The sequence below is a fragment of the Panthera pardus genome, unplaced genomic scaffold (genome assembly GCF_024362965.1).
Source record: "Panthera pardus isolate Hobbes unplaced genomic scaffold, ASM2436296v1 HiC_scaffold_8, whole genome shotgun sequence".
Lineage (NCBI taxonomy): Eukaryota > Metazoa > Chordata > Mammalia > Carnivora > Felidae > Panthera > Panthera pardus.
Window position 1 is genome coordinate 36,755,993 of NW_026527013.1, and position 21,846 is coordinate 36,777,838.

The 21,846-nt window shown below is 43.2% G+C and overlaps 1 protein-coding gene and 1 long non-coding RNA gene across 8 annotated transcripts in view; both read right to left on the reverse strand.

Moving 5' to 3' along the window:
* Nucleotides 1–11,204, reverse strand: part of LOC128775699 (uncharacterized) — a 52,636-nt gene extending 41,432 nt beyond the window's left edge. The window contains exons 1-3 of one of the 2 annotated variants that reach the window (XR_008420651.1): nucleotides 10,935–11,204; nucleotides 7,232–7,445; nucleotides 5,364–6,857 (exon numbers count right to left, since the gene is read on the reverse strand). This is a non-coding gene — a long non-coding RNA (uncharacterized LOC128775699). Of the gene's footprint in view, nucleotides 1–5,363; nucleotides 6,858–7,231; nucleotides 7,446–10,934 lie in introns of those variants that run through there. The other variant, XR_008420652.1, reaches the window with a different exon arrangement.
* Nucleotides 11,205–11,518: 314 nt separating this feature from the next.
* On the reverse strand, nucleotides 11,519–15,773 carry LOC109279022 (transport and Golgi organization protein 1 homolog). Of its 6 annotated transcripts, none has more exons than XM_053898380.1 (6): nucleotides 15,613–15,770; nucleotides 13,507–13,607; nucleotides 12,768–12,828; nucleotides 12,626–12,661; nucleotides 12,476–12,543; nucleotides 11,526–12,351 (listed from the first exon to the last, which is right to left on the reverse strand). In XM_053898380.1, exons 2-6 carry the CDS (start codon nucleotides 13,527–13,529, stop codon nucleotides 12,129–12,131), a joined length of 411 nt encoding a protein of 136 aa, XP_053754355.1. In that variant the 5' UTR covers nucleotides 13,530–13,607; nucleotides 15,613–15,770; the 3' UTR covers nucleotides 11,526–12,128. The 6 variants fall into 6 exon arrangements, 4 of the variants coding, with proteins under 4 accessions (XP_053754353.1, XP_053754352.1, XP_053754355.1 ...); XM_053898379.1 differs by lacking the exon at nucleotides 15,613–15,770 and adding an exon at nucleotides 13,998–14,193; XM_053898378.1 differs by having other exon boundaries at nucleotides 11,525–12,351; nucleotides 12,768–13,607; nucleotides 15,613–15,773.
* Between the last annotated feature and the right edge of the window lie 6,073 nt (nucleotides 15,774–21,846).

Consider the following 21,846-nt stretch of genomic DNA (forward strand, 5'->3'; position numbering starts at 1 on the left):
AAATTAAAAAATTGGTGGCATGGAATACCTTATTTAGGCAAGATTGCCTCCCTGAGGGAATGGCAGTGGTCTATCAGTAAAATTTCTAGCACTGACTAGGCAATTATGTTGACTGGTTAAAGGTTACATTCCTGCAGGAATGAAACTAGGTTTGGTGACGTGAGGCCTTAACTTAAGTAACTCCATGAGGGACCTGGGATTTTTCTTAACATTCCAAACCCGAATTTTTACACATCCATTTTTTATTAGAAATATAGCCCTAAATAATATTTTAGCCACCTACTGCCGGCCCGATTTTCATATCCTGTGAAACTGTGACCATCTCCTAATCATAGATGAAGATCAACTCTGTGACTCTAAGATCTTTGTGGGTCTAAGTTACTTTGATCCAAGTTACTAAGATCTTTGTGAGTCTAAGTTTACTGCTAGCCTTTTGAAGCCTTTGACCCAGGGACCCCAAGCCAGGCTGCTGAGCCATCACTTAGGCCCAGAAGCACCCTTTCCAAGTCACCTATTCCTAGAACACTGTCTTGCACTCTTGTACTTCTGGGTCTTACCCTTTGGCAAGTCACATGCTGTGATGGACATCCCCTTATGCAAACCTTTCAAAGTGGCCCAAATAAAGCTGCTTGCCTGTGACTGCCACTTCATGGTCACATCTTTTCCTTCTGAAACCCCTTGAACTCACTATCATTCTTCTAATCTTTGAATATTTTTTAATTTAGAAATATTTGATTCTGTTGTATTCCTGCTAAAAATATGCATGAAAATATTAAAGCAAGGATTCTTTAGAATAAGAGAGCAAGTCACAATGATTCATCTGGCCATTTGTGCTTTTTTTTTTTTAATGTTCAGTCATGATATAAAGTACATCCTGTAAAATCTGAGTGTGGTTCATTATCTATGATAACCACCTTTATGGAAAGCCAATCGATAACATGCTCATTCAAGATCAGAAAACCACTTAACCGGGGCGCCTGGGTGGCTCGGTCGGTTAAGCGTCTGACTTCGGCTCAGGTCATGATCTCACGGTCTGTGAGTTCAAGCCCTGCGTCGGGTTCTGTGCTGACAGCTTGGAGCCTGGAGCCTGTTTCAGATTCTGTGTCTCCCTCTCTCTCTGCCCCTCCCCTGTTCATGCTCTGTCTCTCTGTCTCAATAAATAAATAAATAAATAAATAAACATTAAGAAAACCACTTAACCATATAATAAAGTGGCATATACATATGTTATCTTCAAGTATGTAAAGTAGATGTTTCTATAACTTGCATATCATTTTGTATTATTCAATTTTCTGTAACATGAATGCAATTATTTAAATAAAACAATAATAACAATAAGAATAGGCAAATGTCAATCACTAGTAACTAATAGTAGGACTAATTACATAATATAATGTGTTGAAAAAATAAAACCATGATTACTAATAATCTTTTAATTCATAATGGGTTTCTAGTTACCAAAATTTGGGAAGATAGTATTGAGTCTCCACATACGTCAGACTGTTTTCTGGTTATTGAAGTCATATCAGTTTGTACATTATCACAATCAATATCTAGAAGAGATATGTATTATTAACTAAAGTTTATATTTTTACTCAGATTTCTTAGGTTTCACCTCTTCTGTTCCAGACTCATCTGTAATGTGTAAGCTGGCACATTACATTCAGTCATCCTGTCTCCTTGGGCTCCACTTGGCCATGATATTTTTTAAATTTTCCATTATTTTTCATTATCTGCAAAGTTTTGAGAGGTACTTTTATAGAATGTATTTTGTAGGATGATCCTTGTTTTGGATATGACTAATGTTTTCAAATGAGTAGACTGGAGTTCATATCTTTTGGAATAGAAGATCCAGAAGCATAATGCCATCCATAATTATCACTTCACATACAGGGTGTTTACTCTGAAGATTGGGGTCTTTTGTTAGGATTGTTCTTGTTCTGTGAAAAATGCTATTGGTATTTTGATGGAGATTGCATTGTATCAATTACTTTGGGTAATATAGACATTTTCACAATATTTGTACTTCCAATCCATGAGCATGGAATGTCCTTCCATTTCTGTGTCATCTTGAATTTCTTTTATGAGTGTTTTAAAGTTTTCAGAACATAGATCGCTCACCTCTTTGGCTAGATTTATTCATATGTATCTTATTATTTGGTGAGGTGTCTTTTTTATTTGGTGTGCAATTGTAAATGGGACTGTTCTCTTAATTTCTCTTTCTACTGATTCATTATTGTTGTCTAGAAATGCAACAGATTTCTGTACAGTGATTTTGTATCCTGTGACATTGCTGAATTCATTTGTCAGTTCTAGCAGTTATTGGGTGGACTCCTTAAGGTTTTCTATATATAGTGCCATGTCATCTGCAATGTGTGAAAGTTTTACTTGTTCCTGATTTGGATTCCTTTTATTTTTTATTTTTTTTTTGTCTGATTGCTGTGGCTTGGACTTCCAGTACTATGTTTAATACAAGTGGTGAGAGTAGAAATCCTTGTCTTGTTCCTGACCTTAGAGGAAAAGCTCTCAGATTTTCCCCATTAAGGAGGATGTTAACTGTGGGGTTTTCATAGATGACCTTTATTATGTTGATGTATGTTCCCTCTAAACCTACTTTTGGGGGGGGTTTATCATGAATGGATGTTGTACTTTGTCAAACACTTTTTTTCTGCATGTGTTGAAATGATTGTATGGTTCTTTTCTTTTCAAGTTTATTCATTTTTAACCAAGACAGAGCGTGAGCAGGGGAGGGGCAGAGAGAGAGGGAGACACAGAATTCGGAGCAGGCTCTTGGCTCTGAGCTGTCAGCACAGAGCCTGATGCGGGGCTCGAACTCACGAATCATGAGGTCATTAACTGAGCTGATATAGGACTGTTAAGGACTGAGCTACCCAGGTGCCCCGATCATATGGTTGTTATCTTTTGTCCTGTTGATGTATTGTATCACATTGATTGATTTGTGATTATTGAACCACAGCTGGGTGCGGTGCAGATGTGCACAGCGTCCTGTGGCAGCTATGCATGCGGCTGGCCAGACAGGGTGCCCTTGTGGTTTTAACAAAGTTTGCCCTGATACCAGCAGGCTTGGAGTGGGTGAGTCCCCCAGTGAACCCTTGGGACTGGTGCACTGCTAACGGGTTAGGTAACAAGTGTCTGTGCAGCCTCACCCCCCCTGGTAGGTGCCTCTGTGCTTATTCTGGGAGTGGGGGTGGGGGAGAAGAATGGTACCTGTGAGCTTCCTCATGGTTGGACAAGTCCCCCAACACAGTCAGAAATCAGCACGAACAGTTCTGTCTCTTGTTGCCTCCGCATTGTGTAAACTGCCATGTTTACATTGCCTCTTCTCCACACAGGCAGGGACCTGGCTATCACTCACCCTCCTGGATCACCCAGTGCTGGGTCAGCTGACCTCCAAAGCTCCAGGATCTAAACTGAAGGGAATTTGGCCCCTCTCTGTTTTAAAGCCAAATGTTATGGGGATTAGTCTTCCCTGTGTGAGCTCTCTGGTGTGAGGGCTCACTTTCTCTGCCCTCCCTGCAGGCAGCCGCCCTCCACCTTTCTGACCTTCCTAACCTTTCAGATGCAGCTTCTTTCTATTTAGGTATAGAGTTTGTTCTGCCAGTCTTTGGATCGCTCTCTGGTTCATGGACTCCGATGTGGATGTTATGTAGTTGAAAACATGGGACAGGGTGAACTCAGGGTCCTCTTACTCTGCAATTATTAATTTTTTAAATGTCTTATTATTTTGGATTTTTGAGACATGGTCAGACAGACTCCTATCACCCATGCACTTCAGGATTAGAAAGGAACTTTCCCACATTTTCTTCTAGTATTTTATGTTTTGAAACTCTCTTTAATGAGGTATAAGTTACATATAAAAATAGCCTCAAGTTAAAGGGTATAATTTGATGAGACTTGATCTCATGGCTACAGCACCATGAAGTTATACAGTTTCTCTCTAAACCTTAAATCATGATCCTTTGCGTCTAACTTAAATGTTTCTTTTGAGGTAACGAAGAAAGTTTTTTTACATTTTCAGATATTGCCCTGATGTCTGAATGCCTGCATTGGGATACCTCTTTTCTGATAGTCTATATTCCTGTAAGTATTGCATTCGGTCTACCTTTGGACTTTATCCTCTATTGTATCACTCTGTTCATGTAATTTTGTTGCACTGCTTTAATGATGAGGGCTTCATAACAGGCTTGATTTTCACTAAATGGCATGAGCTGCAGTTCCACTTATGACAGAAAGCACGGGATTCCTGTGTTAGGTACTCAAGAGCAAGGCAGATACCCTGGGCACTTGAGCTGAGAATTTAACTCTTTTTGCCAGCCCTCTTCCCTACCCTTGGAGACAGGAATCCCCTTTTGTTCACACAGAAATGTGGGTGCAGTCAGTAGAGAAAGTTCCCTTCTCTCCCTTTCCCTTTGTCTCTCAAACTCCCTGTTGCTACCTTGTGCCCTTCCCTTTCTCTGACTCAATCCCCCAGGCCCACTGCTCCAATCCAGCCATGATCAGGGCGTCCTCCAGCTGCTGGCCTCTGCTCTGGCCATCCCTCAGTGAAGAAACTGCAGGGGGATTATGTAGTTCACGGGTCTGATCAAGAAATCTCTGCTCCTCAGAGCACTCCTGCACGTGGTGCTGTCTGGGGAGACCTGGCATCCTGGGCGAGGGTCTGACTCCATTTGTGGCCTCCTCACTCCTCTCCCACCATCACTGCTGGTCCCTCATCCTTCCCCACCATTAGAACTCAGCCACTTCCTAGGGGCAGATACCTGTCTATATGACCCCGAGGCACCAGGGAGTCAGTGAATGTTTCTAAAGTAAATAAGCACAAACACCCCATAGATCTAGATACAGGAAGTTCCCACCACCCCGGAAAACTCCCTCGGGCTCCCTTGCACAGAGGGTGACCTTGCTTCTATCCTCCATCACCACCATTTCTGCCAGTTTGTTACCTGTGTGTACAGGAACCCCACTATATGCATCGATGGGGAGTGAGAGTAGATCCTCCTAGAAGCAGACGTTGACATAGAATGGTGAAAGGTGTATTAGGGGACACTAGGAAGAACAAAGTGGAGGGGACAGGATGGGCAGGGAACGCATTCAGGCAGATCTCACACCTTTTTAAAATATATAATCACCATAGTCTGTCACCTTGCACAGTCCTCTTCAAATTTCAAAATAGTTTTCTGATAAGGCAAAGAGATTTAAGAGATTTTGGGTAATTTTTGTATGATCCTATGTTTCCTACATGCATTCTGTTTTCTGTAGTTTATCTGTGGCCTCAGATGAACACATTAGTGTGTGGCTGCATCTGTGAGATTTTATGTAATGGAAAATGATTATCTTCATATCTCTGAATGTACATGTTCTCATAATTTTCTTTCTTTGTCTGGTAGGGCCTAAATTTTAGTAGAAAAATGAGGGACATTGTCTTATGTTTAAAAGGGCATTTGCCAATCCCTGGGCTGAGGTGTTAACAGTTTTAATGAACTTCCATGACCGTATTTTTTTGATGATCATTGTGTGGAGATATCTTAATTGAAACTGTGAGAAGGGTGAGTGGACATTTCCCAGACATTTTTTAGAGGCTTTACGTATTTAATGTCTTCTTTTTATAATGTTCTTGGAAACAAATATTACCCCTGTTTTCACCGATACCACAGCTGAGGCTCTGTGTAGGTCCCACTGAGAACTGGTATTAGGGCTGAGACAGCAGGAACACAGGAAAAACCTTGGGATATTGTGAGAGAAGTCTGAGGAGATGGAAAGCTGTAGTCAGGGTGATGACAGGGGTCCAGCAGGGGTGGCATCTTGGCCAACCCTGAATTGTAGGTTGACCCACTGGAGTCTGACTCCAGCTGAAAGCCAGTTCAGGCACTCAGCTGACCTAGATCCTTTCTTCACTTTTAGTTTCACTGAGGGATATGAACTTAGGCAAGCATTTCCGTAAGACCAAGTTAAACTTCCCATATCTGCCGGGCATTTTTTCCCACAAATATCCAGAACCTTCAGAAAACCCAGGGAGAAAACAATCCATTTAGATGATTGCCTAGGTACACTTTGGCAGCACTGACATTTTGGAGATAAACACTGCATTTGTGCACTGAGAGTGATCCCACATAGCACCTCCGTGTGGACCTCATGCTCCCTGCTCAGGCTGTGGCCAGGAATGGCCTCCAACTGCATCTCACTGATCCCAGCACCCTCCCCTCTGCACCTCCTCAAACTCTGCTTACTGTGCTCAACTTCCCTTCTATTCCTGCGTGATTCAAGTTCCCCCAGTTTTGCACTGGATCCTTCACTGGTACTTCCACTATGGTGACCACAAGGTCTGTGTCATATAATGCATGTGCCCCCCTTCAGACAGGACACCTGATGCACCTACACTTAGGGGTGCATCTCTCATCCTTCACAGAGCTCAAAACATTGTGTCTAAGACAGGCACCAGTGCTCCCGGTACGTCTGCCTTTGTGTAAAAATCCTCTTTCTTTTTGACAAGAGAAACCTACAGCTGACCTCATTACAGGGAAGTGACACAGCCCATTGTACACTATGTCCTGAGAAACTTGAGATATGTGACACTGTCCTCAGGCAGGTTTGCAGTTGAATTGCCAAGCCCTCACAAGCATCCCTACATCATTCCCACCAAGTCTTTCACGAAGAAGACGAATACGCTTTATCAGTCACTCATCCAGTTCAGGTCATCTTACCAAATTTAGTACGTGGAGGAGCTGGTGGAGGAGGGGGAGGTGGCCCATAGCCCGTGACTCGTGGTGAAGGGTGGTCCATGGGGATAGCCTGCAAGGCGATCCTGGGGAAGGACCAGGCCCTCTTGCATACATAATGGCCTGCGGAACAGAAAGGAAAGCTATGTTCATAGGACAGAGCAAAGCATCAACACCAGCAAAAAGTGGGAACCCAAAGAAGCAGTGTTCATCTCCTGCCAGTTTCCCCACCACCAGGTTCCAAGAGGGCAGCATCAGCACCAAAATCTCTACCTATACTTTGGGTTCCACTTATGCTTTTGGGGTGTGGAATGGATGCTATGGGGATAAACCAGCGTTCGCACATGTTTGTAAATGTAAAACAGCAAAGGCTCTTTTCCTAGAGGATTTATGGAGTGAATACTAAATTAATAAAATAGCATACTCCCCATAGGAAGACATCTAAGTCCACGGTCAGCCTCCACCCTTCATCCCTCTCCACCACAAAGGCTGCTTACTGTGTATGTGAAGAACTACAGAATGAGAAGGAATGACAGTCCCAGTTTCCACCCATGGAATCATAGCCCTTGTGGCTCAAAGCTCGGCCTCTAAGCCCCCGCCTGTGCCTGATCTGCTGCTCTCCTGACAGTAGGGTCTCCTCCTCTCTGGAAGTGCTATCCAGTGGCACAGAGACACATGGAGCGATAGGGATCCTGAGGTCCTGCAGAGAACCTGGAAAGAAAGCATGCTCTTAGAGAAACACTTCGCCTATACATGTTAATTGGGTTCAGCTAATTTATTTTAATTCAGAGGTACTTCTCAGCTTAAGTAGAGTAAAATTTGCAGGGGACTTTTGTCCTCTAAAAAAATGAGCTGAAATTCTAATTAACAAAATTAACACAAATGCACTTTGATTTCTGGTGTAAATTTCCGTGTTTTACCCGTACCTGTGACACAGGACACAAGAGAACCTGCTCATGTGAACCCAAGTGAAGGCCATGGTGGGGACTTGCCACACAGGTAATTTTGGATTTTCTCTTCACAACTTAACTTTCAGTGCGTGTTTTCTACAACAAGTATGTCACATCTTATAGTTCAGAATGTTCATACCCAGGGCACACCTGAAGGGATTCTGGACAGCATGTTTACCAAAAAAAAGATTGAATGCTGACGGATATGAAAGTTAAGTTGTCTAAGACCACACTAAATTACACACACAAAAATATAAGTTGCAGTGAAGGCAGTTCACATTTTCAAATTGTAGAGATATTCACAGATTTTCTGAACACATTAAAACCCTTGACAGAAACAGGAGAGGAAGAACAGCAAGAGCAGTGATTCCACATTGAGGAGATCCAGAAAGAATGAGGCAAGCCAGGAGACTTCCAAGTGGAGTGTACGATTATCCACCTTGGGTTATTTCTATGAACACACTGGAAAAGCCCTAAGGTCCTCACCCCCAAGCACACTTAGCTTCTAAATATACCACAAAGAGATGCCAGGTGGACAGTAGAGAAGCCCGTAGAATATTCAGTAAAGGTTGTGCATTTGGAAAATAAAAACACAAGCAGACATATCATACGACCCAGAAACCAGAGACATTGGCAGGAGAGTGTGCTGTACAGAAAGATGTGGGTGTCAGGAGAGACTTAGAACTGAAAATGGCCAGAGCATTTCCCTCGTACTTCTCGCACTTTTGGTAGAGTCAGTATTGGTATCACTCACGGGAGTGACACCAGCTTCTGGATCTGCTAAAGGCCCTGGATGGGATGGACATTTATTCTGATTTGAGTAGACTGTGGGGGTTTAAAAACAAAACAAAACAAAACAAAACAAAACAAAACAAAAAAACCCTCCTCACATTCCTCACACAACTGAAACTCTTTGCTCCAGTCAGATCACAAATCACATGCAAAGGGTGTACCTCATCCTTCAGGTGATCCCCAAGAAGTGGAAGACCCATCCTGTAAACCCTGACGAAGACCTGTAAAAGCCTTGATTCAGATGTTTTCATCACTCATCAAACAATGATGGATGGCTGGGGCTCGAGTAGATGGATATACATGAGGCTGTGCCTCATGCCTCACAGAGCCCAGCACGCGGACAGGGCATTTCTGCTTAACCACTATGTCTGCTTTTCTGCATACAGCCCCATTCCTTCTCCACAAGAGACACCTGTACCAACACAGAGTGGAGGAAATGACAGAAAGATGATATGTCGATCATGAAACACGAGGAATGTGGTAATGGCGGCAGATACATTCCCCTTGCATCATAATGGTCCGTGGTACCACCTCTGCACCTTGGCCAAAGACCTAACACCAACAAAAATGAGTGTGCTTTACAAGTCAACTCATACCGCTCAGATCATCTTACCAAGTGTTGCTGGTGGAGGCGTTCGGGGTGGCCCCAGGGCCACCAAGGTTCAGGAGGTGGATGTGCCGAATAGCCCATGGGGGTGCATCTAGTGTTCTTGTCTGCAGAATCTTCCAGTTAATGGAGGAGGTCCCCATGGATCCACACTGTCCTGCAGAACAGAAGTGACAGCTATGTGCATATGCCAGACAAGAGAACCAATACCAAAAGCAGCTGTAACCCAGAGGAGAACGTGTCAGCACCTGCCACCTTCTCTGCCACCAGGATCCAAGAGAGTAGCATCAGTACCTGAAAACTCTGTCTCTGCCACTGGATACCACCTGCAGCTTGGGGTAGTAGATGCAAGAGGTGGAACTGCTGTCACCACACATCACTGCCCATGTCTGCGGAAGTAAAATGGCAAGGGTCCTGTCCTAGAGGGTTAACAGAAGTAATTACATAGTAATGAAGTAGCATTCTCCAGACAGGCAGGCATCTATGTCCCAGTTCACCCTGCATCCCTCCTCGGCAGTGACTCCTGATGCTCTGTTTTTGGTATATTAAGAACACAACAAATTGAGTGCAGATAAATGGCTCATATTCTGCTCGTGGAATCACAGCCTCTCCTGGCGAAAAGTTCTGCAGCCAGACCCTCGCTTTGTCTCCTCTGCTCCTCTCCCTGAAAAGAGTCTTCCCTCTTGAAGTGTTGTCAAAGGCCTCTGAGACCTCTGGGGAGTGGAGGATGCCTGGGATCTTGCAGGGGAATGAGAGTCTTCTGTGAGGAACAAGTGACTTGTGGTGAATGTCTCCAAAGCTCCGATGTGTTCATCTTAATTCATAGGGAATTCTGATTTTAAGCATACTACAGGACACAGAGTAATTAAGTCCTACAGAAAACAAGAGGTCAAAATTCACATGACAGAATTAATTCAAGTGTGTTTTGATTTCTGGTATAAAACTCCTGGGATGTGCCATGAGACTGTATCAGCTCTAACAGTGACTGGGGACACAACCAGAAACTGCTCATATGAACACAATTGAAGGACACAATGTTCAGATTATTTTTACCTAAGTTATAGCTGGAAGGATTCCAGACAACTCATTTACCAACAAAGACGGGAAGGTGATGAGTGATGATAATGACTTTGTCTAAGACCACTCTAAATTGCACAGGGCACAGGGACGCCTGGGTGGCTCAGTCGGTTGAGTGACCGACTTCAGCTCAGGTCATGATCTCACGGTTTGTGAGTTCAAGCCCCGCATCGGGCTCTGTGCTGATAGGTTAGAGCCTGGAGCCTGCTTCTGATTCTGTGTCTCCCAATCTCTCTGCACCTTGCCCACTCATGCTCTGTCTCTCTCTGTCTCAGAAATAAACATTAAAAAAAATTTTAAGTCGCACAGGGCACAAAATAAAAAGTTGGAGTAATGATGGGGTTTCACATTTTTCAATTTTAAACAATATGGTAGACTTTCTAGCAGGTTAATCTCCTAGCCAGAATCAAGAAAGGAAGACACAGCAACCACACTGTTCCCACAGAGTTGAGGTCTGGAAGGGGTGACCCAGGCCAGGAGACTTCTGTTTGGAATATGGGGTCATCCTCCTCTCATTATTTCCAGAAACACATGGTAAAGTCTTAAGGTACTCAGCCTCTAAGCCCTTTGGGCTTCTAAACTTACACAAAAAGATGACAGGCTGAAAATAGAGAAGCTTGTAGGCTCCTAGGTTAAGAGTGTGCATTTGGAAAACAAATAACAAGCAGACATATCATACAACACACAAAACGAGACTAGGCCAGGAGAGCGTGCTGTACAGACAGATGAGGGTTTCCTGAAAGTGTTACGACTGAGAATGGTCCCAGGATTTACCTTGTCCTTGTCTGCATTCTTTGTACAGTCAGAGCTGCTATAACTCACAGAGGTTGCACAAGTTTCTGGATCTGCTAAGGACCCCAGAAGGGATAGAGGTTTATTCTATTTTAGTGGACTGTGTGAAATTAAAAGAAGCCCTCACCTCGTTCCTCCAATATCTTAAACTGTTCCCTACACACAGGTTCTTGGCCAGAGGCAGAGGGTATCCCACGTGCCTCAGGTAACCCCCAAGGATAAGGGTGACAATCCCATCACCTTGATAAAGACCTCACCATTCCCTAGTTCATGTTTTTCGTAATTAATCAAAAAACTGTGGACAGGTCAGGCTCAACTAGCAATCTTGAAGTCATCACTTAAACAGAGGTTTCTCAGTATACATTATGGGAAATCACCGTTTCATTACAGATTCAGAATAAAAATGAGGATGCCTTGGTGGCTCAGTCAGTTAATCATCTGACTCTTGATTTTGGCTCAGGTCATGATCTCACAGCTTGTGAGTTCGAGCCCTGCATCCGGCTCCACCCTGACGGTGTTGGGATTCTCTCTCCCCACGTCTCTCTCTGGTCCTCCCAGAAGCGCTCTCTCTCTCTCTCTCTCTCTCTCTCTCTCTCGCTCAAAATAAACGAGCTTAAAAAAAGGGTAAATGGAAATACTGATTGGGGTATATCATCAGGGAATGCTCAACCTGGGTATGTTTCTTCAGGCTCCAGGTGGATTGTTCAGTCTTTTCGCTTATCTATAAGCTGCCTTCTACATGGGAAGTTATTATATAACTATATGTGAATGGAAATGTACTTACATTAATATACAAACGAGAAAAGAAAAACGATGGGTATTTAGCAGTGAAGCCGCAGACTTGCCCTGATAACATCAGAGGACGAAGCTATATGGAGCCTGAATTTAGGAACGTAGGGCTATGGTTCAAGAAAAAAATAAAATAAAAATGACAACGTTAAAAATAGTAACGAAATGAACTTCTCCTCAAACAAAACTAAAATAAAGTCTTCACATTTTGTCAAGGTGGGAAGAAAGCTAAGGCCCATGTCCCATCATCCCCTGCAGACTCCTCTCTTTAGCTAGGGGATGCTGGAGGAGGTGGGAGGGTCCGCAGTCAGGGGAGGGGCCTGAGCTCCACCAGTCACAGGGACAGGTGCTCCGCTGCCTAGGGCACCAGAGGAGAACACCCTCCTGTCATCCCTTCAGACCACCTGCTGTCCCTGGTCGTAATTGTGATTCTGTCCAGGACACACGATGATCACCCACAGGAAAAGGCTTTGCCACAGAAATTAGGCTGCTGCACATCATCACGTGCCCCTTACCTCTCCTCGGAGGGTTCTGCATCTCTGGACTTCCAGGCATTGGTCTCCGCCTCCTGTATCCCTCAAGCAGCCTCTTTCCTTCCATCCCATCCTGTCTTGGATACAGAAAAAGAATGGACTTCTGTAAGAGTTGCAATGCCACGTCCTCTGACTAGACACTAAACAGCACAGCTGTCATCCCTCAAAACACCCATAAAAACTCATGTCACGCTCCCACACCTGTGTTTCAAGCTGGCGACCTCCCGGCTCTGCTCTGCCATTTCCCTTTCCCAGATCCGAGGCTTGATCTGGGGGAGAAAAACACATCCACCTTCAGTCATGCCAGACTGTGCACCAAAGAGGGAGAGGAGGAAAAAAGGAAACACTTACCCAGTTGTCCTGAGCATTATTCTCATGAACTGCGATCTGAGAAAGCAACAATGAAAAGTCCATATTTAGGAATTCCAAGGACCACTACACTCACCCACATGAGGTACTAAGGGTTCAATATGTCAGGCAGAGCTCAGGGTCCCTGGTGTCTGAAGGTGAGTTCTGTCTGCTGCAGCTGTTCTTGTCTTTGTCCATTTTGTTGCCTGTGAGTTATAGTTGCTTTTGTCAGATAAGGCCCAAAATTGGGTATGATTTTCAATAATCTGCCCATGTTCTCATCATCCTCCTATCTGTCCCCTAATACAATTTTACACATGAAACACTTTTCACATGATTGTAAATGTACAATGGGATCAGAACTATTATTCCATCCTTTCCTAACTCATTCCATGACCGTAGGGTTCAGAGTTCACATAATTCCTTCCCACTTTCAATTGTGCCCTAATTCATCATGTGACAAGTGTCTTTCATCATAAAGCTCTTTCCTCCTTTCACTTAGATCTTCACCATGTTTCCTAGGGTTGCAAAGACCAGGGCCATGAAATGGCACTACCATGTTGATGGTATGATTCATTCTAAGATACGCTGCTTTCCTACAGATTATGATACTTGACACCACCGCCCAGGAACGTTGGCATGGATGAAGTTTCCACACAGTCTGGCCATTGCTTGAAATCTGGAAATGTTGATGAAGTTAATTGTTTTGTTCTTTCTAAATCTTACCTTTTTATCTGTTAATACTCTATGCATATGTCCTCTGAATTTTTGTTTACATTACTATGTTGAGTCTAAACATAGACTTTTAATCTTGTAAAAAGGTTAAAAACAAAAAAAATGAAGAGAGGTTTCATGAGCTGCTGGTAATTAGTAGCTGAACTCACTTGTACTTGTTTATTTCTTTCATAGCTATTTTCACATTTTCCCTGCAGCTGCCAGCTGATTCTTCTTTGCTGCCAGTTCACACTGTGTCATTTTCAGCTTCCTAAGATGGGAAAGACATATACACAGTCCAGGAGCCAAGGTCCACAAATTCTGCCTTTTTACCTCCCAGCACTCTTGAAGGCCTAGATGCAAATATCCCTTCCCCCACCTCGCCCATAAATGCACAGACTGACAACACAGTCAGAGAAATGAACTGAACACCCCATTTAAGTTAAAGAAAATTCAACCTCTGTCTGCTGCCATGTCTCTGCTCTGAGACCTGTGTCCTCTCCTTCATCATAAAGTCATCAAATAACATTGCACTTTGTGCCTTCCCAGAGCTGGTCTTTTGTTTGAAATGGTGAAGGCTCATTTCAGTTCAGTGTCAAAAACCTTGTGTGACCACCCATACCCATTAGGATGAAGCAAGAGATCATCACTAGTCTCACACCTCCGTGGGGAGCCCTGATTCTCAGTCCAGAAGTTGTACCCTGACACAGACAATCACCCTGAAAGACGACCTTCCAGGATATGGCTTCCCCACCATTGCAGCTCACTCCCAGACATCGCTAGAGTCAGAAGTACAACCCCTGCGTCCACCTTCACATATCCTGGTGGAGGAAAAGGCCAATCTTAGAGCAGCAACATCTCCTGAAGTAGAACCTGATATGAACTGTCATACAGTCTGGGTTTATCTCCAGGAAACAGATTTCAGATGGAAAACTATCAACTTCATGGAGCCAATCTACTTGAACAAGACTCAGTTCATTGACAGTGAAGGCAGCAGTGGGAAATGCTTAGAAAGGCTGGTTTGCTGTGTTGCCCTTGGACTATTTTGTTCATGGTGTTGCTTTAAAGGGTTTCAACTTGGTACTGGATGTATTCAAGAGTCACATGCAAAACTGAAAGACTCCTAGAAACTGACACAAAACCTCTAGACCGAGAAAGGCACATGCATTGCCTTCCGGCATCTCAGGCAGTCCTTCAACAAATGCTTTCTGGAGTGGCTGGAATGTAGTGGTTCTGTTGTAAGGGATTGAAAATAGAAAGGTGGCCAGGGTGCTGTACGTGCTCCCCAAAAGAGCTTAGAAATGATAAAAACAAGATGCCAGTGAGACAGAGCAGGCTCCACCCCAGGTGTGGGAAGGACTAACAGAAGCTGAGTCTCCAGGGAAGAGAAGGAAGTATTTCCTTTTCAATGTGAATGAGGGACTCTAAAGGCCCTGATCTCCTCGTGAGAACAAAAGGAAATACTGTACAAAGGAGGAAACATGTGAGCGAATGCACCAAATTTCTAATGACCCCATGAAGACACATGTGACCAAGATGGAGAAGAAGGAAGCCCAGGACAAAGCCAGCCTGGCAGTGGGAACGAATCTCCCCAGGACTCATCAATGAACTTGGGGACAGACAACTGAACTGCAAAATAGCTGAACAACTTTATGGGCATGGACTTAGAAGGAAACATGTGTAGTTCAGAGGCGGCCAGCAAAGATGAGCCCTAGTGAAGCTGGGGGCTTTAGTCAAGACTCAGAGGAGTTGCACTTAAAAAATCGGGGGACAGGAAATAACTCAGCTTCCTTAGGGATTGGCCTGCTGTGAACAATCTCACTAGCAGAACTGATGCAGGGATCCAGTACTACTGGCGCCCCTACCCACTTTCCAGAAATAAATTTCTGTGGTTTCTGCAGCAAGATCATTGATTTTTTCCCTACACATTCTTGACCCACGTGTGGTCCTGAACAAAAATGACCTAATTCCTGGATGACAAGACAACGTGATGGGACTGAAACCCATGCGCCAATGTAAATGGATCCCAAGCAGATCCAGACATCAATGTTATTATTGCTGATACCTTCCCTCTTCCACCCCAAATACATGACACAATGTGTGACAAGCACTTAGGACAGAAAGGAAAATGCGGGTGACAGAAAGCAAGGTAAGAAGGACAGGCACAGTTCTGAATGCATTTGCGAAAAATACGCTGGACCCAGTTCCAAAAGAAATTTAATATCTCTACTGGCTGCCACATTCATTCATAAAACAGTACCTGTGATAGTTCTCACATGAACACTTTACTCTTCTATAGCCACTTTTCTTCCTTCACAGAATTCTTCAAGGATGCCGGCTTTGTCCTTCAGCTGTTTGACTTTTCCTTCTTTGGTTGCTTTCACAGACCTCAATGCATTACACTTCTCTTCCAGGGCCTTTTTATTTTCTGTAAAAACATGGATTTTCTTTCTAAGTGTGAACATGACCTGAGACTTGTTTTTGGTGGATAGGAAAAGGGCAAGAACCGTGAAGGCAGGAAGGCACTCTTTCCCTTTCCAATGCAAAGTCATTGTCACCAATATGGGGATTTCTCCCCAACTGACAGCATACTTTCCAGTTGACAGTTATTGGACCTCAAGACTCTCAACTCTACATGCTCGAATTCACCATTTTCATCTTGCGTTTTTAAGTAAGACAGATATGAGAAAACACTTTCCATAAGTAATGATCGCACAAAAATTTGAGTGCACCTAACACAACAGGGTTGTGCATTGCAATAAACAAAGACCTTGAGGCATAAATATAACTAGGAGAAGATAAAGATGGTGGGAAATAGTTCATGTCAGATAGCTTATAAATGGTTTTCTTGTTGGAATATATATATATTTATATACATCTGTATACGTGTGTGTGTGCATACACACACACACACACACACACACACACACACACACTTTTTCCCCATTCATGTTGAAAATTCACAGTTCAGCATTACAAAATGAAGAGACTATGAGGCACCTGAGTGGTTCAGTCAGTTGAGTGTCAGACTCTTGATTTCAGGTCAGGTCATGACTCCAGGATCATGGTATCTAGCCCTGTGTTGGCCTAGCAGGTGGCCAGGGTCACCCCAGTTATAAGTGGAGCAGAGAGCAGGGAAAGATGCAGTAGTGAACAGAGTTGGGGGCCTTGAAAAGGTGAGATGATTCATGGAGGCGAGGTAGTGTCCCCAAAGCCAGTGTCAGCTTCCCATCTGGGGAGCCCTTTGTGGCTCCTAGGGGTAGGACCAGGAGCCTAGAGTTTGAGATCCAGCTGTGCTGCTTACCAGCTGTGTGACCTAGACTGGTATGTACATGCCTGTGTCCATAACTGTGGTGAGGACAAGAGAAAGCCATGTACTGAGCACCTGTGCACATTAACATCACCATCTCTGTGGGATGCAGGATCATCAAGCCCAATGGTCAAGAATGAATTCTTGTTACATTTTATGGTGCGAAGAGGTGTTTTCATTTCAGCATGGGGACAGGACCAGTTGGAAGAAAGAGCTGCACTGGGAAAGTGAGGAGCAATTAACTGTATACTTTTAATTTTGGGGGTGGAGAGGCTAGAGGTAACCTATCTCTAAAGGGATTTGTGCATGTTAAAAAGACTCATGGGATCCCGGAGGTCTGGCTGTTGTGAAGACAGGGTTGCTTTCAGTCTCTAGGAAATCATCAATATTTAGTGCCATTAATGCCTTGAGCAGGGTCACACTCCGCATGTCTCGGGGATTTTTCAGTGGGCTGCAGAATGTGAGAGAATTTAATCTTGACTATGATTCTCTTGCCTTTGTGCTCCTCCTGATTTCCCCCATGAATAATTTTTTAAGTTTCTTTACTTTGAGAGAAACATAGAGTGAGCAGGAGAGGGGCAGAGAGGGAGGGAGAGAGAGAATCCCAAGCAGCATCCACTCTCATATTGCTAAGCCCGATGTGGGGTTGAACTCATGACCCATGAGATCATGACCTGAGCTGAAATCAAGAGTCAGAGTCTTAACTGACTGAGAGACCCAGGCACCTCGCCCCCCGCCACCCCCTGAACAATTCTGAACCTTAAATCTTTAAGGTTGTTGAAGGCAGGGGGAAGGCCTCATCTTCTGTAACTAGTTCTTGCTGAATAGAGATGGAGAGATGTCCCTACATCATGGGTCAACATTGATTACTCAGGAATGTATAGTGGATTTAGAAAAGTGGAGGCATTTGAGTCCAATGTGGATCCCAAAGAAGTATGTGTGTGGTGGTAAGGACCATTTGTCAACCTGAAGTTATTGTAGTGATGGAGTCTTGGCACCAAGCAGAGAAATGTTGGAAAAGACAATGTATGAGTATTAATATGGCTATAAGAATGGCTCTAAGAATTAATATGGCTATAAGAATGGGTATAAGAATGAGAAGTCCAAAAAAGAGACCCTTTATAGTTGACCACCGTTGTCCTGAAGAAGCAGGGCTTACCCAGTCTTTTAAAGAGAGGGAAGTATTTTTGTATAGCCTTAATTTGAGTACACATGTCAGTTGGTAACCCTGCCATAATTCTGGAGTAATATTTCTGGATAACCTGGAGTGGATACATAGCACTCTGCTTTAATGAAGCATAGGTGTCTCCTTGGTCTGCGGTCAGGATATCAAGGGCCATTCGGTTTTGGAGGGCCACTTTTTAAACTGAGCTGGGTCTGTTTAAAGATGACTAGTTTATGCTTGGCTAAAGCCTCTATTTGTAATTTTATATCAATAGAGGTGGCCCCTGGGGCATATATGGCTAAGGGATCAAACCATCAAGAAACCCTCTTTGTTTGATGTCTAACTTCAACAATATCCTAATTATGAGGAATCACGGGCAAGTGGGAGAAAACTTGTCCGAGCCAGGCCAGAAGCCAAGCCAAACACTTGCCATCAGACATGACTGCAATACCAGTAGGTGTGGGTGAATTCCTCTTCTCAAGGTCCCCCAAATATCCTGAGGTCCCTGTACCTTCCGGGAAGCGATATTCCTGACTCTCCTGGTAAGGCTGCTGGGAAACCTGTAAGCAAGGTATCAGGCCAACAGTTCCAAAGGGCTTTCCTGGCTTACTTTTCATTTCTTTAAATGTGTGTTTATTTTGGAGAGAGAAAGAGAGAGGGGGATGAGTGGGGGAGGGTCAGAGAGAGGGAGACAAAGGATCTTAGCAGGCTTTGTGCTATCAGTGCAGAGTCTGATACGGGGCTCGAACTCACGAACTACGAGGTCAGGACCTGAGCTGATGTCAGACGCCTTAACTGACTGTGCCATCCAGGCGTCCCCTGGCTTTATGTTTCATAAAGGCAACCTCAGTTCCTTAAAGCTGTATGGTCATATCTGAGTCTATGTATGTCCCTCTGAAACATGACATTCCAGTCAAAGCTTTGGTAAAATAACCAATAGTTTCAATAGTGTCCTGTTACAAGGAGAACAGATTCTTAGTGAACTTAGGAAAATAACTGTAATTACCTTGTAAGAAAGAACTTTTGAATTTCAGAGGGTTGAGGTAGGGAGGAAAGTTAGATGCATCAATTTGTTCACAAATGAATGTTTTACCATGTTTCTGTAAGTAATAGAGACTCATGTTAAGAGAGTTTCCTTAATCTGGCAGAGCAAACATCAGAGAACAAGTAACATTTCAAACAAGAGTCATGAAAATTATAATCATTTTCTTTAGTTCATTTAGTTCCATGTTACTAATTCTTGCTCAGTTTGAATGTACCTTTCGTTAGTTCTGGAAATTCTTACCCATTTCAGCTTTATGATTTTTTTTTAAGTTTATTTATTTGTTTGAGAGAGACAGAGGCAGCATGAGTGGGGAAGGGACAGGGAGAAGGAGAATCCCAAGCAGGCTCCACACTGTCAGTGTAGAGCCCGACAAGGGGCTCAGTCTCATAAACCCTGAGATGGTGACCTGAGTCAAAATCAAGAGTCTGATGCTTAACTGAGTCACTCAGGTATCCCAGTTTTATGGTTTTAAAGATATCAAAAACCTGCATTTGTTTAAAAAGAAGTCCTTTGCATGTATTTGCTTGAAAATGAAACACATTTTGCAAATGACAAAAGACCATAATACAGCTGACAAGAAAATTCAGTTATTTCTGTGACACAGAACACTTCGATAATCAGAATATCAAGAGATATTAAAACTTCAGGAATTTCATATCTATATCTGTCCCTATCTATCTTTCTCCCTATATGAACCGTTATAGCATTGACCCAAGCAATACAAGCTTAAGTTTATCATTATTTGTTTGTGCGTTCCAAGCATCTTAACATATGAAATAAACAAGCCTAGTTGGTCATAAAAGACTTCATTTACTATTTAAATCTTGGGAAAGTTTTAATGTTCATGCCTAAATAGGATTATGGATCATTATAAAACTTAAAACTTATTTATTTAACCAAGGTGACAAGAGATTCCAAAGGCCAATAGATAGGGTACTATACTTGTTAGTAAAACTTAGCTCCTTTAACATTGTGAAGTTTTAATTTTCTTAACAAACCAAAGACCTGCTAAAGGCAAAACAGAGAACCTTTGGTTTTCTGGGCAAGCAAAACAAAAGAGAAAACAAGATTTATGTTTTCTTACCAAGTGCAAACTAACAATCCAAGAAAACGTTGTCTTTTTTTAGCAGAGAGAAAGCAGAATTGTAATCTTCTAACAGTGTACCACTAGAATCCGTTCATTTTGGGGTGCCTGTGGAGTGCAGTTGCTTGAGCATCCCACTCTTGATTTTGGCTCAGGTCATGGGATCAAACCCCGAGTCAGGCTATGCACTAAGTGTGGAGCCTGCTTGAGATTCTCTCTCTCTGCCCCTCCCCCATGTGTGCACATACTGTCTCTCTCAAATACGAAATAAAGAAAGTCCATTCATTTCAATGTTAGTCTGTGCTGATGACATATAAAATTATTGTCCAAAGACTACCCTTCACAAACTTTCTACAACTTTCTTTCGCACTCAGATTTTGTCCCAAGCCATTTCTTTCCAAACAACCAATCTCATTTTAGGAGAAAATTACTTTCTTTTACCTCAACAAAAATGTATTCCCATTCATCACATCTTCCTTACACATCTCTTTCTTTTTTTACATGCAGAATTACTTTCCTTATTTCCATCAGTCTTATTTATGTTTAGCAGAAGAATTTTAACTCTTAGAAACCTTAGTCTCCAGTGAAAACTAAGTAGTAACCAATTGTGAACTCTTATACCAGAATTCTTCTAGATCTAAAATTCATAAAACTACATTTTATAATTAAAAAACATGGTTTCCGTAGTACAATCTTTTAATAAAGCACAAATCATATTTCCAACAGACCCAAATATCCTCAGCTTTCTGTAATAAGAAGCCAAAAGTACAAATCTACATTCAGTAATCAGTGCTACAGCACTCAGTCCTATTTGGAAAAGGCCTAGATGGCCAATGGATCCAGTTCTATTTATCATTTAACCAAAACTTTCAAGTTAAAGACTTTGAAAGCTATCTTAACAATTATCCAAGAAAACTTTGAGACAGACAAAATTCAGAATCATTTTAAGTCCTCTTTTTGCTAACAAATTGCCACAGAAATAACACAAGCTTATTTGACTTTCTGCACACCTTCGTAGAATAAAAGTTTTATATTTGATGCTGACAACTCCAAAGACACGTCCATTTTCATTAAGCCAACAAATGTAGTTTAAACACCATGTATATTTCACCTGGGGCCACTAAAGTGTCAATCACTTTGTTCCCCATTGTCAATTTTTACCTGGGGCTGTGGCTGGAACTCTGAAGGGGGAGGTATTAAGTCCAAGGGGGTACTCTTTGCTCCTTGACAGCAAGGGTAGGAGAAGGCATCAGAGGTACTGAGGATGTATAGGAGTCTTTAGGGGTCTATGTGGGTACCACCGCACCTCAGGTGGTACAGAAACAGGTAGAAGGGTCCTGGGGAGGCTCACCTGTCTCCCTCAGTTGACCTGGCCCCATGCAACACCCCCACGCTAAGTGTACCCTGTCCCTACTCTGTGCTCCTGTCCCCATGGCCACACTACCCTGGCCACTCCCTGGAATCCAGGCCTGGACACAGCCTTCCATAGGCCACTGACGCAGGGTGCCCAGCACCGGGTTGGAACCAGGAAAACACCCCCTTCCATGACAACTTAGATGGGATAGGTCATGCCAGGGTCTGTGTATTCTGTCTGCCTGTGCTGGCCTCCAGTGGAATGCCAGAGTTATGTGGAGTGTGCGTGTGTGTGTCTAAATTTATGTTATGCACCTGTTCGTGTGAGTTCTGTTTCTGTGGGTCTATTGACTGTGGACATGAGTTTCTTGTTATTTGGTTGTTTTCACGTTTTTCACTTGGGTTTGTTTGTATGTATGTGTATCTGTGTCTGTCTCTGAATGAGTATTTATCCACTGTGCAGACCTCTGTGTCTGTGACTGTATCATTTTTATCTTCCAGGGACACGGTTCCCTGTGGTGGGAGTGTCTGTGTGTATCTGTGTTTCATGTCT